The sequence below is a fragment of the Strongylocentrotus purpuratus genome, unplaced genomic scaffold (assembly GCF_000002235.5).
Source record: "Strongylocentrotus purpuratus isolate Spur 01 unplaced genomic scaffold, Spur_5.0 spur5_scaffold_6, whole genome shotgun sequence".
NCBI classification, from domain to species: domain Eukaryota; kingdom Metazoa; phylum Echinodermata; class Echinoidea; order Camarodonta; family Strongylocentrotidae; genus Strongylocentrotus; species Strongylocentrotus purpuratus.
Genome location: NW_022145612.1, coordinates 46,473,104 through 46,496,907, shown reverse-complemented (window position 1 = coordinate 46,496,907; position 23,804 = coordinate 46,473,104). Strand labels below are relative to the sequence as shown.

Sequence of the window (23,804 nt, the reverse complement as noted above, 5' to 3'; positions counted from 1 at the left end):
CGTTGCATAAAGCCGCGTGATTACTGCCACTCGAATTGATCCAAGGCGCCTAAACAACATCTCAAAAATTTAGTCTCTCTTTATATGGTATCTCTAAGTTATTACATCTTACAGTCATTGCCTGTTATTTAAGAGACTTACACATTTCAGTGTGCTTCTTTTTATATGATATTTTATAGACTTCGTTACGTATCACCTATTGATTTCGTCAAGATTTTCTTTATTATTATTTCTTTTTATTCTTCCTCGAATTTGTTCGCAGGATATCTCAAGATTGAATAAAGCCATTATCATGAAACGTTCAATAATGATAGATCTTAGTCTAACTTAGAACTGTGTGACTTTCCAGAGAGTCAAAATTATCGTGACGTCATCCAGGCGCCATTTTGTGAAAATCAACTAATGATCATATCTTCATAACGGAAAAGTATTTCTCATTCATATTTATCACGATTAAGATCAATATCCGTCCGGTCAATTTCATATCAGTAAACGTGCGCAAATGCGTGCATGCGTGTTCGTCCGCGCGTAAAATTAAAATGCTCCAAATCATCCCAATTTTTTTTTGCATACGTTTCAGGCCATATGGAACTTTTGACAAAAAATCGCGCTCACGCGCATGCGCGCGCGTTTTTTGCGCGTACTAGCATTTCGCAACATAGAATCGCCGTATTTTCTCTATTATCATATTTGGCACATTTTTCCAAGCATTAGATAACTTGTTCATCTTTTAATAACGCAATGAGCGTCCATCAAAGTTGACAGCGCGCGCGGACCTGCGTTATCTTTATCCACAATACATGAGCAAAAACATGCCTATACAAAGTTCTTTGTAACTCTTCAGAATAGATAAAAACTTCCAATATTTGTTCATATTTAGATAGATTATGAGTCTGAGATATCATTTCATGTCTCATTTGACCCTCAATTAACTCATGACGTCATCATAATGGCCTCCAAACTCAAAATTTCAATTTGCATATTATGACGTCAGCATATTTTTGGAAAATTGATTGTATCAGAGATAAATGTTTATTGATTTTCTTTCAAATTTTGATATGTTCTAGCTGAGACAATTCTCTACAAATATACTACACATAATTTTTCATTTTAACAAAGGCATCATGGCGTATTTTTTCCATTAAAGGAGGCATGTCAATTTTTCACATTTTGCGTGTATTGTCTATGGGACATGACTTTTTCTCAAAACTGCATTCTACATTTCCGTCTTTCGCGAGCAACATCTCCGTTGTTTTAACTTTGTTTTCAGTGAGCTTCGGGTATGTTGTAGCTGAGACAATGAGCTATCTCCAATGTGTACTTCATTTTTTGATCATATGCCGGGATCATGCTCATATTTTACTTGCAAAGTGGGATTTTAGAATTCCATTTTCGTTTACGTGTAATCGCTATGGGAAATGTTTTGGTATATCGGTAACGTACTTGACTTCCGACCTTGAGATCCCGGGTTCGAGTCCGGGTGTCTCCAAAAAAAAAATTCTTAACTTTTTTTTCTTGTTGACCTTTCACTGTACCATCTCCTTTAATTATTCGAACACGTAGAATCGCAAATAATGTAATAAACAACCCTATTTTCTTTATTGTTTCCCTATTTTCACTTAATCCATTACTTTTTGCGTGTAATCCCTGTGGGAGATAATACTTTCTCAAATCTGGATTCTACATTCCTGTCTTTTGCGAGCAATATCGCCGTTATTTCTGCTTGGATTTTGTTGATTTTTGAGTATGCTGTAGCTAAGACTATGTGCTATCTAAATCACCCTCATTTTTTCAATAAGATGTCAGTATCCCGCTCATGATCATGATCTTCATCATGATCATCATGATCATCATTATCATAATGATGATAATCATTTATCAATTACATTTTCATTTCTTTGAATATGATAAAATCGTCAAAATGTGTTCTTCATGATGTAAATTAGAGTCAAAGGTGTAACTGGTTACTGCGCAGGGTCAATGGACATATTTTTTCAATCTATCTTCCCTAGATCCATCATGATCAAGGGGATACAATTTAAACTTGACATATGGATAGATCTTAATGGATGAAGCATTTCATGAAATAATTTGATATCGTGTAATGCATTCTTTATTATGTAAACCATTAGCATACGTATCACCTAATTCGTCAAAGTGACAAAATAAAGTCTAGTTTCTTTTTCTTTTTCTTATGGGGGGGGGGGGGGGGGGTGGTTGTAATTAGCAAAATGTAAATAGTACACCATAATTGAAGATTGGCATTATGAGCTCCCATGACAATTTCTCTGCCATCAGGATTATACACAGACCAAATCCCAAATTTCAACCCCAAATTAAACATGCATCCTAAACCTAACCCCAACCTTAAAAGTAATGTACAACTCTAATGCAACCCTAACCCTATTTCTTTGCTGAGATATAGCCTAGAGCGATTGCTCCCAGAGCAAATATCTGATCACCTTCAGGTACTCTATATTCATGAATATTGGAAGTATTAAAGTCGACAGGAAGCTTTTTTGTCTCTCCGAAGGGGATCATTATAAGTCACTTCATGTGGGCTGATTTGCAAACTTCAATGTTTTTTTTTGCTTGTGATTTGCAGAATCTGAAATCTATGAGGATCCAGCCGTAAAGTATGAAGGACCTGCTGCGAACCCAGATCCACTGGATCTTGAGAATTACTTGGTAAGTAAACAACCCTTTCCACTGGCGATTGACCTTGACTGTCCCTTCAACGTTTCAATGATCTGTCTTTGACTGTTCATACAAAAGTTCAAAGATCTTTCTTTGACTGATCCTTCAACAGTTCAATGATCTGTCTTTAACTGTTTATACAACAGTTCAAAGATCTGTCTTTGACTGTTCATACAATAGTTCAAAGATCTGTCTTTGACTGATCCTTCAACAGTTCAATGATCTGTCTTTGACTGATCCTTCAACAGTTCAAGGATCTGTCTTTGACTGTTCATACAACAGTTCAATGATCTGTCTTGACTGTTCATACAACAGTTCAATGATCTGTCTTTGACTGATCCTTCAACAGTTCAATGATCTGTCTTTGACTGATCCTTCAACAGTTCAATGATCTGTCTTTGACTGATCCTTCAACAGTTCAATGATCTGTCTTTGACTGATCCTTGAACAGTTCAATGATCTGTCTTTGACTGATCCTTGAACAGTTCAATGATCTGTCTTTGACTGATCCTTCAACAGTTCAATGATCTGTCTTTGACTGATCCTTTAACAGTGCAATGATCTGTCTTTGACTGTTCATACAACAGTTCAAAGACCTTTCTTTGACTGGTCCTACTTTGACGATCCGTCCTTTGTCCAATAAGGCATACAACGACAATGAAAATTTTTATATTTTTAAACTGAATTTGTGACTGTTATGTGAAATATAGTTATTAAAAGCCCTCAACTGACTTTTTGTCAGATTTCTGTGAGTTTAGTGTCTGAAAAGCAAGACACATACAATTGTAAGCTATTGGAAACTTAAGTTTTTATTTAACTCCTTCAAAGGAATATCAATGAAAAGGGAAGAATTATTCAGATCATGAACACTGAAAGGATTGCAGGAATAGAGCTTTAATGTATTAACAGGTTGCGTAAGTGATGACCCTGGTTCATTGCGAATTTCTATGGACCACAGCAGAAATTCCATTATCAAATTTGACCAGTTGCTGTCAGTAATTTGTACTTCAAACTATGTGTTTAGAGACATCTGTTCTTACTCTGTTTCAGGTTCCTTTTAACTTGGACTTGACCCAGCGTTTCTTAGCAGGGGAAGGGTCCCCCTCCGGTTCTGCTGAATCTTCAGATATAGTAAGTAATTCAATTTGGAGTGCTTTCTTTAAAGGTTGGGTAAAATCCAAATATAAGTTCATTCCTGTTGATGTGCAGGGCTGCATAAAACTCATTTTTGTTATTCAAACATTTAAATATATTTCATAGATTTTTTGATAGTTTTTAAAATAGTTTTCTCAGACCTGCTAAGCTCCACCCTAAAAAAAGCTCCAGATCTCATTCATCTTGTGACAATATCTGTCAATCATTAGTGAGCTATAAACAAGAGACAGTGGTATGTAACTTCCTCCAGCTCAGCACATGCTCACCAAAGAATTGCATTCTTTCATACAATACCTCCACATTACCTTTCTTTTCCTGGTGATGCTACAGCTTGTCTGACATAGCAACACCTACGTTGGTATTGTATGGTCTATTGTACACAGGTGGTCAGCTCTGGTGAAGCTACATACCATATCTCTTGTTAGCTCACTTATGATTGACAGATGATGTCACAAGATGAATGAGATCTGGAGCATTTTTTTTAGGGTGGAGCTAAGCAGGTCTGAGGAAACTATAAAACAAAATATTCAAAAGTCACTAAATATATTTAGATGTTTGAATGACAAAATATGAGTTGTCAAGCCCAAAAGAAGTTTTGTCATTTGGGTTATTATAGCAAATTCCAAAAGGATGGATCTTAAGCCTCTGTTATATTTTTTATTTCTCTATGTTAATACCTTGCTTTAATTTATGTGTCTATATGTGGCTAAATCATAAGTTTTTTTTGTGATTGTCATGATCACATTTTGGTATCAACATTTGATTTACTACTATGTCAAATGATGTATTCCATATTCTGATTTACTGTCCACATTGCTTATGTATGAGTTCAGTAAAATGAATCAATTTCCAGACCAAGTCAGATTCAATTCATTTCTATTCAAATTTGGTTTATTAATATTAGCTTAAAAGAAGGAAAACAAACACAAAATACAGGACAGTAGTCAAAGACTAATAGTTTTCTGTTTACAATGTAAAAATGAAATGGAAAAAGTAATTTGGTGTGGACTGTTTACATTGAAACAGAATTGTTGACACACTTAAATCTGACAGACTACATTTGATAATAAGCAATGGTTCTGTTTGTTTAATAATGGGTGCATATAAAATGTTAAATTCTGAGAAATAAGCGGAGGCTAATCCTATTTTTTAATACCATTGCACATTTGTTACAATGTACCTCCAGGAAAACGATGATGACACTGAGAGCCAGTTCTCCTATGCTGCTACTGAAGTTTACCAGTCTCCTACAGCAACCCCTCGCCGTCTGTCTGTTGTTGATATGCTGGTATCCACTGAAGCAATCAACACAAAAGCTATTAAAGCAAATAAAGAAGGTATAGTGATCCTGAATGAGCGGTGAAGAGAGAGAGAGAGACATACTAAAGCTTAGTAGTAGTAGTCAATAGGCCTGTTTTCATCAGCATGAGTTTGCCAAATAACCCGCTATTTTCAGACTCTGGATATTATCCCGAAGCTTGAAATGGCGTCTTCACCAGACCGATACGCTCATCACAATCTAACTCGGACGGGTGCAAATTAGCCCACTATTTCCCAGATAGCGGGATATTTAGGAAACAAGACCAACATTTCACGACCAAATATTTCGCTAATTGCAACTGCGGGCTGATGAAAATGCAAATTAACTGGCTAATTTGCGATCGGGATAGTTAAAAAAGCAGGTTATTTGGCAAAACCTAGCTGACGGCCCTCATCAGAGTTTCCTCTTAATTCTGGCAGTCAATCAAAGCCTGTTTGTTCCTTTAGCTTCCGTTTGTGTTGACCCATTTCTACTTTCTCTTCATTCTTGGGATTTATTCAGATGATTGTAAGACGAAAATCATTATTGCATATCTGTTCACTGTTATTCTTTGATTTTGTAACCTGCATGAGTGATCAGTTATTTGCCAAGACAACCTGTCTGTAAAGAACACTTTTTTTGTTTCCTTTGAATTATGTTTCTCATTTTGGCATGTACTGTGGTAGCCTAGAAATATAAGTTTCTTGCTCAGTTAAATATCAATTAATTTTCTTGTCTCACTTGATTGGTCTTCATACAGGTATGGATGTACAAATAATACACAGCAATGAGGGCATTAGTAAGAGTTACCAACACAAGGTACCTTTAGAACAGTCTAACACGCCAGAGGCGATAGCCGAGGTTGTTTGGACTGTTTCGAAGGTACAGAGTGTTGGGAATTTTATTAATGCCCAAACAAAATGATGTATTTTATTTGTTTTATAAGATGATGTTTTATTTGTTTTATGAGATGATGTTTTATTTGTTTTATAAAATGATGTTTTGTAACATGATTTTACTAATGACCGGTCATAAGTATTTATTAATGACCAGTCATTAGTAAAATTACATGTTAGGCAAAATAAATACCTGGTCACGTGTACGCTCTCAACCAATCATTTGATTAGGATCAGCTTCATCATCTGACCCTTTTTACCACCATAGGCAGTTGAAACCTTCCAAAATTTGGTATTGAATAAGATGTTTACGGAAAAAGAAATCTTGTCTTCTTGAAATTCAAAATAGGTTTGTGTTATAAATCATATAGTGTACCAAGATGAGGAATATATTAGATAGTGCTATGATTAGAAACTTATGTAATGCTTGAAGTTTCGACCAAGCAGAGGCCTAGTGTCCTGATGTGTAGTATATGATAGCGGCTGTTGATTTCCAATGCCATGTTATACCGACAGCTGCAAAATGAAGATTTAGTGTTTAGTGTGTTTCGCTCAGAACTTTTTCAAGTATTGAATAGTTTAATACATGGTCCTATTTTTCCACTTTAAAATATATGCAGTATATTCCATGAGGCGCAAACAGTCTACAAGAAGGCACTCGTTTCACACCAACAGAGACGGGACAACAGGGAAGTTTGAGTTCCCCATATTTGGACGTTCTCCAGGCCCATCCCCGTCTCCTACCCCACCCTCAACCCCAAGTGATATGTCTGTTTCTGACGTAAGTCTATTCACGTGCCTTTTCATCACTTTAAAAAAAAAAAATCATCTAAAAATATACGAAGGACTTGCAAACAATGCATGGATGCATCCATACAACCGTATCATGTTTTTTAAAGAGATTAAACTGTTATAAAATTGAAAATAGCCATATTTCAGGTTGCGATATCATCAGCGTAGTGGTGATAGATAAAGTGATACGTTTGTTACTGACGTAAGTGAAGTCTATATACTGCCTTTCATCACTTAAAATAAATACGTGCAAAAAAACACGTGAGCATGTGAAGAATGAATAAATATATAAGAAGGATCTAAATCAATGCATGCATCCATACAAGCTTATCTTGTTGGCATGTTGTTGAAAGAGATAAAGTGTTATCAAATTTAAAAATAGCCATATATCAGGTCGTGATATCATCAACTTAGTGGTGATTGGCAAAGTTATTTTTGTTGCTGTTGCTATGCTGTGAATCATTTGAACCGAGTCCACAGCTTTTTCCTTGTAAATATCGTAGATTAGGTAAATAAGTTAACGGTAGTGATAATAGTGTTATACTTAAGTCGTTTAAAAGTTAAAGGAAAATTTTTTGTTTTCCTAACATTTATTCTGAGAAATAAACCTTGTACTTTTATTTGAAACTCTTGAACAACATATTTTTGAAAGTTAAATAATTGTTTAATTTTATTTCTTTTTGATTGATGGTTCTCTTGATCAATATTCATGCAATTTAGGTTTGACAAAGAATAGAATGATATGATATGATGGTTTGATATGGTATGATGTTTTCACTCACTATAGATCTATGTATAAATTTGTAATGTTCTCAAGCTTTAGCTACATGTAGACATTTGTCCGTAACAAATGGGGGTCTTTCGGGAACGCAAAACGCCGCAGCATAATTTTCGCGCAAAACGTACACAAACACCCAATCACTCTTACTGCATTTCAAACCTACCATTTTTTAGTTCAAATTAAAGATGTGCATAAAAACATTTTTAAAAATCTGTTTGCAGTCAAAGGATCTCCTCCTCGAGATTCGCTCTTTTGAGTGAATCCATGATAATATTCAGGAAGAAAACACCTCGTTCAAGCGTCGAACGGCAAATTCGAATCCACATGTAGTTAAATGGCAGAATTCAAATCCTACACACGCACACGTACACTCACCAGTACCACAGACACACCAGCCAAGGGCCGCTAGGCCCGGCGCGCATGAACAACAACACACCGTATACCACACTTGCAATGCGCCCGCTGGATCACCGAAGTCTTCGCTACTATACTTTGAATGGGTATTGCGGGCGCTGCGCGCACGATCATCCACCACCATGCTCCCCCCAAAACGCACGACCGCACGTAGCATACTAGTATCAAAACAGTTATGACGGCCGCCGTGTTGTTTCGGAATTAAACATGATGGCGGCGGACGGACCATGTGCGCGATCCAGTGTAGTCAAATTCAGTGAACTTATGAGTAAATGCGTGCGACATGCAGCGCTGTGTACGGAGGCTATGAGATAAGGCAGCATTCGCTATAATGTACTTTTATTTATTGTTTCCCCGTAACCTTTTGATTGTTTACCGTAATGCTGTAACAAGAGCATTAAAACCGTAACAAATACGGCGAAACCGTAACGGTTGGCATCTCTGTAAACCACCATGATACCAGCTGATGTGTTTTGTTATTGTTGATTCTTTCAGGTTTCTAGTGAGTCAGAGGAGGAGGAGATTGGGAAAATTGAAGAAGAGCCAGAACCTCTCTTCCCAACTGTTACAGAAGGTAAGGCCTAGAACCTCCTACCCCCCTCAAAAAAAGAAAAAGAAAAAAGAATCTCTATGTCATTTGCTAAATGTGGGTGAAGATATACACCTGAAAATTTGTCTCTTCACAGGACTAAGTTGTTTCCTGACATTTTCTTAATCAGTTTTTGAAGGATAATGTCTTTCTTTGATGGTTTTATCTGATAACTGATACACTTATCTTGCATATTACCGTACTGCATACATAACATGATGGTAAGTTGGTCAAGCCGTGTTTGTCGGACTTGGCAATTATGAATTGTATTCATTTTTCATTGGGACTACTGAGATACAAAGTATGTTAATTTATAACAGGTGAATTTAATTGCTCGTTTCAGGTAAATGTGTATAAATCTGAAATTTTCAAAATGGTCTATTGATAAAGTTAATGTTATTGATGGTTCTGTGAACCTTCATGTCGTAGTCTCTATCTTACAGAGGGAGCTGACATGTTTGTGTAGGTGGTTTACCCCTTCATTTTTTAATATGGCTTAAATGCTGTTCTGTTCCCCTTCTTGTAATAAATAGTTCCCATCTTGGAGAGGAAGCCGCCATCCAAACCAGCCGAGCCTGTTCCTGTGAAGGCTAAGGAAGAAGAGTCAAGGTTTGGCTTATCTGCCATGAAGATTGATGCCAAAGCCCTTCTTGCTAGCATGAGGAAAGCACCCAGCTCGGCTACTATGAAGAAACCCAGTACCCCGTCACAGGTAAGCAAGGGGATTTACGACCATGTTCTAGCTACAGTTTCTCCATGGTTGATTTCCTACACGACTTAAAGAGAGTGTAGCCTGACAAGATTACGTTTCAATCGGGTCTAATACGACTACGGACGACGCGACCGAAGCGATCGCTGACTACCGTTAATCAAGTCCATTTGTTTACGTGCAGTTGTCCAAAAGTATACATAGATGGCGTTAACCAGTATTTGCCAAGCTACACTCCCTTTAAACTTAAATTGTGAATTTCAACCCTTAGACCAAACACTTTATCTAACCCTAATCTAATCATCACTATGAAGATTGAGGAAAGTATCTGCTCTACTACTGTGAAGAAACAGAGTGCCTAGTCACAGGTAAAGAAGTGGCTTGAAACTTGGCACTTCCTTCACAATCAGTGGAAAAATTATACCTGTTTTGGTATGCTTTCACTACCTGTGCAGCAGGCTTCATTACAAGGATATGGTAGCAACATCGGGTCAGAAATAGCTTTCAGCATTAAACATGAAAGCTTACCAAAACAGTTAACTTCTCCACTGATCGTGAAGACAGAACTATGTTTCAATAACATCACCAATCAGATGAGCCTCTTCAAGGATTCAATAAGGAAGTGGCTTTACGACTAATGCTCTAACACCAATGAATCCATAGTCAATTTCCTATTTTGACGAAACTCTGGACTCTATAAACCCTAGACCAAACTCTCAACATAGCCCTAGCCCTAATTGTAACCCTCACCCGAAACCCAACCTGAAACCCTACCTAAAACCTGTTTAGAACTCTAGCCCTAACCCTGTATCTTCGATGAAATAAAGCATGGAGGAATTGTTGCCAGAGAAAAGGTCAGATCGCCGAAAGAAACTTCCATTTTTGTGTGATTGGGCGTTATGCATTAGGCTGCTAAGTTGTAAAAAGGCAGACAATATACATTAAGAGCAAAAGTTGTTTTGGTAATTAGTTTACTTAAATGAACATGACCTCGTGATCAATACAAATGAATTTGACATCATTAGCACGAGAAAAGATTTGCTTTTAATCATCACCTGCCAGCCTTGAAGCAGCTAATTAGAAAAATTAATGAGCGATGATGAATGAAGAAATGAGCAAACAAGAAAATGAATGAATCCATGTATATCAAGTACTTTGTTTACCATCATTAAAAAAAGGATTTGAATGTTTAAAAAGGCTTCTTTATTTTGATAATTAGATGAGCTTTGTAACAAGTGATATAATGAGTTATTGCCATTTGGTCTACAAACTACCCAATTGGTCTATTCCCATATGGTCTTTTGGTCCAATAATCATTTAATCATAAATAATAATCATCAAATGATTATTAGACTGTATGGATTGTAGACGTACTGGACATTATACAAACCGGGATAAGTCTAACTGGTTATTAGACTAAATGAGCAATAGACCAAATGGGTAGTAGACTTATTGGAGATTAGTCCGAATGATATATAGACAAAATGATTATTAGACCATGTGGATAGTAGATAGTATAGACCAGGGCTTCTCAATGTCCGGACTGCGGTCTGGATACGGACCATGTCTGTCAGATTCGACACTCCTGGCGCTCCTGATTGTTACCCTGGCTTTAGCACGGCTACCATTACCATTACCATTGTAGCGTATAAAACTGCTGTGCACAGCCAAAGTAAACATTTCCCCATTAATTATTTACTCTACTCAATGCAGAATTTTTACTTCCCGGATAAATGAATAATTAATTAGTAATCATTCCCAAAAAATATGAGACATAGATATGAAATTTCATGGACTTATTCTTTATGAGAAACTCTATGAATATGCCAAGTTTAAGAATTTTTCGTCATTCTATGGCCGAGATTCCAAAGAAGCACACCCCATATCTTATCAAATATCTCATTAAAATTTTTTTTTTTTAAATTGAAGAGGAAGAGGTAATTTGAAAGAAATAATTATACGATAAAAACATGCTTTGATATCTGTAGTTTTTATTCTATCTGATGTGTCTTGTAGCATTGAGAACCTTCAAGACATTAACTATAACAGCATTTTCTTCATTTGATAATAATTTTTGTTGTTTGTCCAGTTTTAGATTACCTCTCCACCACCCCCCCCCCACCCCCACCCCCACCCCAACAGTTTAGTGAATTTAAGAAATAAAGATGTATAACCAAACTCTGGATACAAGAAAGAAAGTTTAATTTTGAAAATTTCATCATTCTTTTCTTCTTTTATTTCCTTACTTTTTACCACCATGGTTCCATTTTGTGGGTTTTTGTAAATATATGTTTTGAAAAGGACAACCTTTTCAAGGTAATCAACAAAATAAAGTTAGCAATAAGATACTGTTTGATGCACAAAACACACCCACAGTATTATATCTATGGTATTACCCAAGGTTATTATGAACAAGATTTTTATCACGTCGTTAGGGTAATTTTGTAAAAAATTCTTCATATCTGCAAGGTTAGATGGCTTTGCTGTTGTAATCCGTCTTATTGAAAATGATTCAAAATTAAAAATGTATTATTTTCAATACTTGCAACCTTAACGGCTGAATTCACATATTTGAAAAACATATTAAAAATACAAACAGATGGAATCAAAACAGATCCAAGTAAAATACAATGAATGTGGGCTGATTTTGATCAAGTCATCAAGATAATTTTGAGAAATCCTTTATGTCTGCAAGCTTAGACAGCTTTGCTGTTGCAATCCTTCTTGTTAAAACTCATTTAAGTATGTGACACATGATGAATGAAAATTGGGTTTTGTGGTCATTTTATCAAAATGAATTAAAGTTAAGGTAATACTCTGCTTGAGTGCTTTTTTTGGTCATTTGTGCATGAAATAGATGAATGAAAAGAACGGTATTGTAGGAGATGATGAAAATTCACTAACAGGATAGGCTTTTATCCAATTATGCTATCAAAGAACCAAAAAAAATTGAAGTAAAATATCCAAGATGAATTTTGTTTTGATGTTTTTAAAAATAATGTATAAACAAAAATCTGGTATCACTTTCTAATAACCATAAAGTAAAGTTGTATTCATCATTTGCATAGTCACTGGCTGGAAAGTTTAAAGGGATCCGGTAACTTTGTCTCAGATTCTGAAATAAATTCTGGATTTAGCTCATGATGCAATGCCAATTATAAACCTTTAGGTCAGTCAGGAGCCCCATGACTTTTACAAGCCGATCGCCTGTCTGATTATCAAGATATTTATGATTGGAATTACAAATTTTGAAAACCGTTCGCCTGACGGTTTTCATAACACTACAGTCTATTGGGGAAAACGAGTATGGTAAAACCGGTCACTCAAAGATTTTTACTTTTTTGAGGCACTTCTTGATCATTTTGAAGCGCAATTTTTTTAGGGCTTCAATATTACACCATATCACAGACACTGATAGGTAGGGCCATGTATCTCAGATTTAAACGATCCCTTTAAGCCTAGGACTACCTCTTGTGTAATTGTAATCTATCAATTTTGCCTTTTTTAAAGCAGCTGAAAGTAAATATCTTTGTTAAAATGACAAACATTTTAAGGCTATCAACAATAAAGTAAGCAATAAGATACTGGTTGAGGCATAAATATACCCACAGTCGTTATATCTATGGTATTACTCAAGGTAATTATGTGGGCTGATTTTGATCACGTCATCAAAGTAATTTTGAGAAACCCTTCATCTCTGCAAGCTTAGACGGCTTTGCTGTTGTAATCCGTCTTGTTAAAATTGATTCAAGATTTTAAATGTATTGTATTTCAATACCCGCAACCTTAACGGCTGAATTGTTATTGAATTTACATATTTTAAAAACATATTAAAATTACAAACAGATGGAATAACAAATGAGATCCAAGTAAAATACAATGAATGTGGGCTGATTTTGATCAAGTCATCAAGATAATTTTGAGAAATCCTACATGTCTGCAAGCTTAGATGGCTTTGCTGTTGTAATCTGCTTGTTAAAACTGATTCAAGATTAAAAATGTATTTTTTTTCAATACCCGCAACCTTAACGGCTGAATTGTTATTGAATTTGCATATGTAAAAAACATATTAAAATTACAAACAGATGGAGTATAATATATATATATATTTCATATAAATTGTAAATTTAAAATGATAGAAGAAATCAAACTGGGAATGGGAAACAATGAGAATTTTATTTAAGTAGAAATCAGCTGAAAGTAATTTGAAAAATACAAAATCAAAGAATTAAGAATTTTTCAATATATAGAACAGAATCAATCATGACAATAAATGAAAATAAATGGTCTATTTCAAAAACATAATACTGCACAGCAGAATTTTAATAAAGGCAAGTAAATTTCAGCAAAAGCTATACTTCACTGAATTCGAAAGTTGACAGAGTCATAACTGATTTGTTTTTATTTCTACAGATGGCTGTAGATGAACAAGGTGGAGAGAGATTTAGGCCAGCAACGAGTGTAAGTATATGTGATGTAAATAGTTTGTTGTTGGTTTCTTAGTCACGACAAGGCTATTTTTGTAATGGGTTCTTTTCTCCGTACTACCAGACAGCTGAGAATGCAAATATTTGCTTGTAAGTAATCAACCAGGGGCCCAGTTCACAAAAACTTTTTTTTCACTGACAAATGACAAAAAATCAGTGAAAAATCTGCTGATGACCAATTAGAAGCAAGGATTTCTGTAGCTTATAACAAAAACTGTCATTTGTCACTGATGACAAGTTTTGTGAAACGCCCCCCCCCCCAGGTGACCTACGACTTTAACTCCTATCAGGAGGACTTGATAATGAAGGTTGATGCTTTACCAACGATACTAGCACATTTTGTTCGATTTTTAACTTTGATCTATTGGTTATTTAACTCACTCTTAGATCCTAAACGAATGATTGGTCATGCATGGTCATGTGTGATCGATTATAAGATAGATAAGATAGACTTGGTTGAGTTCGGACGTGTGCTGGTTGTGCTCCGGTAAAACGGGCCATCCACCTGCTTTCCGGGAAGCAATTAATAATAAAAAATATATCTTTTTCAAAAGCTCAGTGTATTGAGTCTTTTGGGATCTTTGATTTTTATTTTGGATCAACATTTTATAGTTTTATCATCGTTTTTTAAATCTTAAATTTGTTTTTTGGAAAAGGATTATTATTTCAAATCATCATAGCGTTGTTTTTGTCATCAAACTTCAAAGTCATAGTAACAGGCGTATACGCTGGGAACGCATCCAACAAGTCTTATCAACGCGCAGCGCAACAAAGTCAGCTGTGGCTCAATTGTGACGTCATCAGAGTTGTCTACGTGACGTCACCTGAATATCCTTTACTTGAATATATATGCTAATATATGCACATTTATGTTACTATTAATATGAAATAATATAAATAATATAATAATTACATATTACTGGATTTGTGGAGATATATATATCCATGTATGCATGTTATAGATGTATGCATTTTGTTACGCTTTGTACTGATATGTGCGTTGGGTGTGTTTGAGTGCTGATAATATTAATATTATTTAGTTAACAATTCGGTATTTATTGTTTTTTATTTTTCCTGTTTTACGTTAATCATAATTTGCTCTTGAACCGGTTGGGTGAGTGGTACATACGCGGCATTATTTTACTTGTAGGCTCTGTATAAGCTTGGCTTGTTAGAGCTTTTGTGAGTAGTGTGCCGCGGGGTTTCATATCCTTAAACTGCTGGCGAACAGAGCAACAAGACCAAGCTTTATAATTGTTAGGTTTATCCAATAATAGTTTGTCCAATAATGCCGAGTTTGTGCCACGGAACTTAGTCGGACATTTCAATTATATTCTTTTTATGTCATACGTCTTTATCTTTTTTATATGTTAGTCTACCTTGCTGATACCTCCTCAAAATATATATGATAGACTATCATTAATTCTGCTGCATTACCATATAGGTTCATAATATATAGTACATATATTATACATAATTTTTGATATACATTTTTTTTCTTTCTTTCTTCCCCGTAGCATGAGAGTAATTTTAATTGCTTCATTCTTGTAATTAAGTGAAATGTTATTCGTTATTGTATAATTGTGTTAAGTGGGGGCACGCAACAAGAGTCCTATCTCGCACCCCGGGGCAACGTGTCTGACACGGCCGGTTGTAGCAACTACTTCGAAGATCAAGATTAAGATTAAGATTGAGAATAATAATAATTTAGACTTAGACTTAGAGTAATATTAAGATTACGATTAAGATCAAGACCAACATAACATAATGAAAATGCCCAATAGAGCAGCATCCCAGAGCAATTCCGCTGAGGGACCCCTCTCACGACCGGCCCTGACGGTGCTATCATGGAACGCCGAAGGTATATCAGATGCCAAGGAGGAAGTCCTTGCACATATGTGCAAACAAATGAACTGCGATGTGCTATGTCTTCAAGAGACTCACCGCGGCAGCGACAATCCACGGCCCAAGATCAAGGGTATGAAGCTTGCCATCGAGCGGCCACATCGCCAATATGGAAGTGCTATCTTCATGAACGAGAAGATCAGACCGGATTCTACATCCTATACCCACAATAACGACATCGAAGTGCTGAATGTGACAATCAAAGGACTAACGATCTCCTCCATCTACAAGCCACCAAACATAAGTTTTTCGTATCCTTCCACCACTACCAATAGGCATATTGTAATTGGCGATTACAACAGCCACAGCACGCAATGGGGATATGATACCACTGGAGATGATGGAGCACTAGTTGAAACATGGGCCCAAAACAACGACCTAAAACTAATCCACGATCCAAAGCTCCCAAAGTCTTTCACCAGTGCCCGCTGGAAGAGACGTTACAACCCGGATCTAGTTTTCTGCAGCAGGCTGCTTGCTCCCACCAGTCGTAAGTTTGTAGCTGAGCCGATTCCAAGATCCCAACACCGACCCATCGGCATTCAACTGACTGCAGTTATCACACCAAACAAGACCCCGTTCAAGCGCAGGTTCAACTTTGCTAAGGCAGACTGGCCTGCTTTCACCGAACACCTTGATCATGCCCTAACACATCTCCCTGCAGATCCAAAGAACTATGAATCCTTCATAGATATAGTCAAGAAGGTGTCACGTACACATATCCCAAGAGGCTGCCGCACGACATACATTCCAGGCATCGATGAGGAATCAAGTCAGCTTCTGGCAAACTACACCACAGCCTACGACACAGATGCCTTCTCAGAGGATACCATCAACCTTGGAGAAGAGCTTATATCAAGGATATCTCAACGACATAGGCAGATGTGGCAGCACATGATTGAAACAACAGACTTAAGACACAGCAGCAGGAAAGCGTGGGCCACCATACGCAAGCTCGGAATTGACAGCACCAGAGCTCAACAGCATTATAATGTTACGGCTGACGAAGTAGCAAATCAGCTGTTGAAAAATGGAAAGGCCCCCAAGACGACTAATTCACACAGGCACAAACTACCTGGAGTTGACCAGAACATGTCTCTTTTCACAAGACCTATTTCTGAAGAAGAACTACAGAAAGGTATCTCCACGCTACACGTCAACAAGGCGGCAGGCATCGATGACATCAGATCGGAGCAGATCAAACACATGGGCTCTGTAGCACAGAAATGGCTGCTAGACATGTTTAACAACTGCATCGAGAACACATGTGTCCCAAAACAGTGGCTCCGAACCAAAGTCGTCGCTATCCTCAAGCCAGGAAAGGACTCGAACGAAGCCAAGAACTTTCGACCGATCTCGCTCCTGTGCCAAACATACAAGCTGCTTGAACGCCTTATTCTCAACAGAATTGGGCCTCACGTTGACAGCCAACTGAACTGTGAGCAGGCAGGTTTCCGACCAGGAAAATCCACCACGGGACAACTTCTCAACCTGACCCAACACATCGAAGACGGTTTTCAGAACAACCTCATCACAGGTGCAGTATTTGTGGATTTATCTGCGGCTTATGACACTGTCAATCACCGAAGGCTACAGACAAAACTTCATGACATCACAAATGACCTCAAACTCACCAGATTCATTCAGAAGATGATGCAGAACAGACGCTTCTTTGTCGAACTGGATGGGCAGAAGAGCAGATGGCGGAAACAGAAAAACGGTCTCCCCCAGGGTGGCGTCCTGGCGCCAACACTCTACAACATATACACTGCTGACATCCCTTCAACAGAGAACACTCGAAACTTCATCTATGCAGATGACACCTGCATCACAGCCCAGCATAGTACCTTCGAAGCTGTTGAACTCCATCTCAACACAGCGCTCGCAAGCCTTTCGGAGTACTACAGAGCAAACTACCTACGGGCAAACCCATCCAAGACTCAGGTGTGTGTTTTCCACTTGAAGAACAGGGAGGCAAAGAGAGAACTGAAGCTAAAGTGGAACAATGTGCAACTTAACCACTGCGAGCATCCAGTGTATTTAGGTGTAAAACTTGACCGCACTTTATCCTTCAAGAAACATATCGAGAAGACAATAGGCAAAGTAGAATCTCGAAATGCCATCATCGGGAAGCTAGTATCTTCACACTATGGCGCTGACCCCAAAACTGTACAAAGTGCAGCTGTTGCTCTATGCATGTCATCCGCAGAATATGCTTGCCCAGTTTGGAGCAGATCAGCCCATGTGAAGAAGCTTGACACCACACTCAATAACACATATCGAAAGATAACAGAATGTCTGAAACCAACAAAAGTTGAGGAGATATATCACCTCGCTGGCATTGGATCTCCTAACCAAAGGCGCACTAACACCTGCCTAAAGGAACGGATGAAGCAGGCGACAGATGACAGACACATGCTACACGGATACTTACAACCCCACAAACGACTTATATCCCGACACAGCTTCCTCGATTCTGTCCCACCACCTGAACAGAATCCTCCACCATCAGTCAAGCCCGTACTCATCAAAGGTCTTAACCTGAAGTGGCCGGAGTGGCAATGCCTAAATCGAATGCGGACGAGAATGGGACGGTGTAAGGTCAATATGGCAAGATGGGGCTATGCCCATGAAGGAGATACTCTCTGCGACTGCGGAGAGACTCAGACGATGGACCACCTCTTGCAGTGCGGCGGAACGGGTTGCACAGATGAAGACCTGTCCCTTGTTAATGAAACGGCCATTGCAGCAATCGAGCGATGGAAGAACTTAATTTAATTTAATTTACTTCTAAGTTAAGGAACTTTACATTACTATCTTGATCTAAGGAGACACGAACGAACGATGTGTGATCGATTTACTGAGGACTATCCCACGTCTATCATAAAAATGTGTGCAATAGTACTATCCAACATTTGCATGCCCATATGGGGGCTGGGCGCATGCAGGCTCTGTTGTTTAGAGCCAGTAACAAGGATGACAAGCTTGTTTGTCGGCCATACTGTCAAGAAACAATCTTGGATGAATTCTTTTTACATTTTTTAGTGCGAGGCCCTAAGTAAGAGGCATGCAAAGAGAGATCTCCAAGGGCATGCATGAAGCTCATACGCGTATGAGGTGCATGCATGCCCATACGGGGGCTGCACGCATGCAGGCTCTGTTGTGTAGAGCCAGTAACAAGGACGACAAGCTTGTTTGTCGGCCATACTGTCAAGAAACAATCTTGAATGAATTCTTTTTACATCGAATAACAAGGATTTTCATCCACTGTAGGAGTTTTGTGGTATAAACCAAATGATGTATGTCTTCATTTGTTCCTCATACAATCTATCCGCCCTCGTTGATGCTGTGTGTATATGAGACCACTCTCCTACCACTGAGCCATCGATCACGCCTCTTCAATTTAAATAAATATTTTTAATTCTCCACTCATGGGATGGATTGCCCTTGTCAGCTATAAGCTGTTTTTTCAAAGGGGTCCAAGCGAATACAAAACATACAATCAGAATAATCAGTACAGTTATAAGAATAAACAAATGAAAACACAAAAAACATCATCTTTGAGGCCCCCCCCCCCTATGATCTTAGTTATCACAAAAAATGTATGGGGGTTAGAAGCCCCCCCCCCCCCCCCCCCGTGCTATATAGGGTTAATTTATGCAGACCAGACCTTGTACAATATATTAATTCACAAAATACAAAGATACTGCTAAGATACGGTGGACAGATGTTGTAAACAGAGCGAGTTTTGACCATCGTATTAAGCGATCTAATTTCAAGCTATCATATGGATTATTTGAAGGGTACATATAATCAAGATTCATAACAATACAGAGTGATGTATTTTGTTATATTTGCAGTTGACTTTAATAGATGAGTCTTTATAGCATTTGCCCAGACTGCGCTACAGTAATCAAAATGGCATTGAATAACTGATTTATAAAAAGTCAAAGCAGTGTACTGATAACGTTATTATCTATATACATATGACAATCTTTAAGTAATATTGACTGCCTTCTGGGCAATACGACATATATCGCCCGAACCGAAGGTGAGGGTGATATATGACAAGTCGTATTGCCCTGAATTAGGCAGTCAATATTACTATTATTAAACACATCAGACATCTAGAGCAAACAAGAAACTCTTACTATCTTATACTCTTAAATTATGTAGGCTACACAGGGTTTCCTAGCATTAGAAGTTGCAAAAACATTGTCAAACCAGCACTGTTCATCCAGTGTTTGACAGATTTTCGATACACTGCAAACAGTTTGCCTAGGGTGTGATTGTTACGTCACAATAGAGTTCGTGCAAAGTGTGCATTTTCTTATACACGATGCGCAATGTACATTACAGTAGCTGATGCGCGATGTAAATTACAACTGGCTCTATATTATTGCTTATTAGTTTAACACGCATTTTGCCATTGACTTTTCAGAGCGGGCTAAAATATTTGTTCATTGGTTTACTATATAACCATATTGACCGGCAAATTACACACAAATCCCATTGACTTTTCTGAGCGGGCTAAAATATTGTAATTTTGTTGGCTTATCCATCAAACCTTGAGGGCAATAACATTTAAAAATTGCCCTGCTCAGATGTCTGATACGGTTAATAATTATTAATATTGTGTAATCTCTTCAAATGCTGTTGAGTGCCTATACACATTACTTCACATTCCCTATTGTTAACTATTAAGTTATTGTATTTTAACCAGCATGATAATCCTGAAAGATCTTCAGATAGTTTGCGAAAAAATTCTACTAGGTCTTTTGATGACTTAAATGTACATGTGTTGTCGGCATATAATGCTGTCACATGAGTGATTATTATCGGGCATATCATTAACAAATACAGTATTAAGAATATTAGAGAGAGCCCATAACGAGCCTTGGGGTACTTCGCATGCAACTTCCCTTTCATCAGAAGTATAGCCGTTTACAGATGTAAATTGTTTTCTCCCATCCAAATAATATGTGAACCACTTGAAAGTGCGTGACCAAAGTTGTACATTTTAAATTTTCTATTAAAATATATGTATGATAGACCGTATCAAACGCTTTTTTAAGATCAATCATAACTAAATCAACAGAATGCCTAAAGAATTGCTGTTCAGACAAAGGTCGATCTGTGCTGATTATGCATTTTAGCCTTGCATATGAATTGCAGTAAAAAAAAAATAATAGTAAATGGTAATAATTTAGATGAGTCTGTGTAGGTGGAAGCATATTTGAGACCACGCCAGTCTCATTATTAATTGTTTTCTTTTTTTTACCCAGACTAATTGAATAGTGAAGGATATATTTTCAATTTAGTACATATTAGTTTTATGATTGAAGAATGCTCTTTGCTATTTCTAGATTTAATGAAATCGTGATGACATTGTGTTATTAATTTTCATGCATTTCCTGAATTAAAGTTAATTGAAGTACCCACGCAAAATCTCCTTCACCTTTTTCTGTTTTTCTTTTTTTGACCTTACACATGGCTGTCGGCAGTCATGCGATTTGGCATGCTTTCCAACATTTTTTTTTCTTCTCTCATTGCAGCCAGCAGCGAACGCTTTTGTTGCAAGGAGCTGTTCATGTTCAATCGCAATATATTCAAATTAGTATTGATATCATGACCATAAAAACTACTTAGGGCTTCAACTAAAAGTAGTACCCCAGGGACAATTATTCTCTTTGATCTCCGATAGTCTTTCCGGTGGTCTTAAATAAATTTCATGGGGGAGGGTTTAATTATCTGAGGCAATTTGTTTTGGGCAATTTGTCATGTGTGTATAGTCATATTTTATAGTTGTAGTTGTCTTGGGCCGGGTAATGGGGGGTAATTGTCCCGGAAAGTTGTGGTCTAATTATATATATTTGTTGCCAGATATTGTTTTGCTAGTGTCATAAAGAGAGCTCTCAAAAGGAGAGGGGGCCTCGATCTTGCCTGCACAAAAACGTAATGTTTTTATGCAGAAAGGCTCTTGCGTAATAAATATTTCCAGGGTTATGCAATGTGTATGAATACACGTGTACACAAATGATTGATTGATTGATTGAGAGAGAGAGCATATAGCTCTCATTTATTTCTTCCAATATGTACAATTAAAAATCAAACAAGTTTACAGTATGTCATGCATAATTTCATGTTTACATCAAAATAACAGAGTAATACATACATAAGAGCTAGTAATACAAATAAATGAAAGAAAAGGGTGTCCCGAAAAAAGCCTCAAGGGCTTGTAAGGAGGGGATCACCAGAGTAAACAAAAACAAAAAAACAACAAAAACAAACAAACAAAAAAGAATAGTTGTTTACAAGTGAATTATGAATAATGCTAACGACAGCTGGAGGGGTGTGACCATTGCGACGCCACACTCCAGCACTCGACAAAGCTGAGTAGCTAGGTAAATTGACATTATTTAATTTAATCATTTAGAGAGAAGGAATCTTTTCATTCGTGTTTTTAAAGAGTGCATTGAATTGTGTGTGTTGAATGTCAGAAGGCAAGGAATTCCAGATAATGGGGCCAAGGTAACAAACTGATTTTGAAAGTATATTAGTTTCTGTTTTCCAGAGATGGAATTTGGCTGACTGTCGAGTAGAGTAAGCATGGACATTTTCGTTTAAACAAAACATTTGAATAAGATAAGGAGGGAGGCGTTTCGTAAAAAACTTGTGCATCAAAGAAGCAATTCGATAATTTGTTTGAGTCATACACATTTAATGTTGAAAAATGGCGGAATAAAGGTAAAGAAGGGGCTAGATAATGAGCATTGGCACAGATTCAAAGTGCTCTTTTTTCAAGACGATGTATTCGTGATAATTTAGATGCATGTAATGAAGCCCATACCACATTTCAATACATAACATGAGGTAAAATAAAAGTATTATACATGGTAAATAGCAGTTTAGGTGGTAATATACATTTCACATTATTCATTATCCCAGTAATTTTTGATATCTTACTACAAGTTACATTAATGTGAGAGTCCCATGTTAAGAATTCATCTAACGGTACGCCTAAGTATGTAAAAGTAGAACATTGTTTCAACTCAGACCCGTTTAGTAACAGTTTTACGTCAGAGTAGTCAGGTCTTTTTATTTTGTTTATTCCTGAAAATTACAAATTTAGTTTTCAAAATATTTAACGACAATTTATTACAAACAAGCCAATTATACACACGGTCCAGGTTTATATTAATCTTACGGACTAATGAATTATATGTGTACTTATATGCTTTGTTAGCTCAGCTTTGTTGTTGATGTTTTTTTAAGTATAGTTTTGTTTTGTTTTGACCTAGCTAGGACAAAGGATAATTATCTTTGAAAACCCCTCATTAAAACAGACTTATATGCAGTCATTAATTGCCATATCCCGGCTACCTGTAGCAATTAACTCTGAAGCCATGTGAAAACATAAACCCTGCAGCCAGTCCATGCAATTACCTGACTTGCTTTTCTAAACTCATGGTCTACGGGGACAAGATGATTCCTGAAATATGGCTTTGGGCATCAAAGAATTTATCAATGATACTTTCAAAGGAAAGGGAAAGACAAAATAGAAAGATATTTAAAGAAGGTGGCTCTTGGGTGTGGGATCTTCAGTCAATGACAAGAATACGTGCTTCAGTCAAAGGAAATCATGTTGCAATCTTCTGTTTTTACCTCTTTGTTTTCAAGTTTAATATCATATGTGATCTGGGCCCGGTCTTACAAAGAATTGATATCAATCACAATTTATTTTTGATTGGTATCAATCCTATGTACATAAGAGATAGGAGACTGCAAACTTGCGATTGATTGGAGGACTTGCAATTGATTTGGATCAATCACAACTCTTTGTAAGACGGGGCCAAGGTTTCAATTGCTCCATCCATTCAGGTTTCCAAACAGGAACATGGGTTGCATTTGGGTTCTAGGTTAGGTTTGGGGTAAGGGCCAGGGGTAAGGGTCAGGTACAGTGTTTGGTCTGAGATTGAATTTAGGAGTTCGGTTAGTGTAGGATATTGACCACTGCAATTGTCGCCGGAGCATATGTGTCGTACAACCATCTAGTGAACTAATGAACTAGGGAGAATC

At 37.2% G+C, this 23,804-nt stretch overlaps 1 protein-coding gene across 1 annotated transcript in view; it reads left to right on the top strand.

Moving 5' to 3' along the window:
• LOC100892044 overlaps positions 1-23,804 on the top strand; it is a 96,718-nt gene that overhangs the window by 53,526 nt on the left and 19,388 nt on the right. The window contains exons 19-25 of the mRNA XM_031000029.1: positions 2,606-2,688; positions 3,748-3,828; positions 5,039-5,189; positions 6,669-6,829; positions 8,531-8,609; positions 9,158-9,336; positions 13,747-13,794. Of these exons, the coding sequence (XP_030855889.1) occupies positions 2,606-2,688; positions 3,748-3,828; positions 5,039-5,189; positions 6,669-6,829; positions 8,531-8,609; positions 9,158-9,336; positions 13,747-13,794 (782 nt within the window). The remainder of the gene's footprint in view (positions 1-2,605; positions 2,689-3,747; positions 3,829-5,038; positions 5,190-6,668; positions 6,830-8,530; positions 8,610-9,157; positions 9,337-13,746; positions 13,795-23,804) is intronic.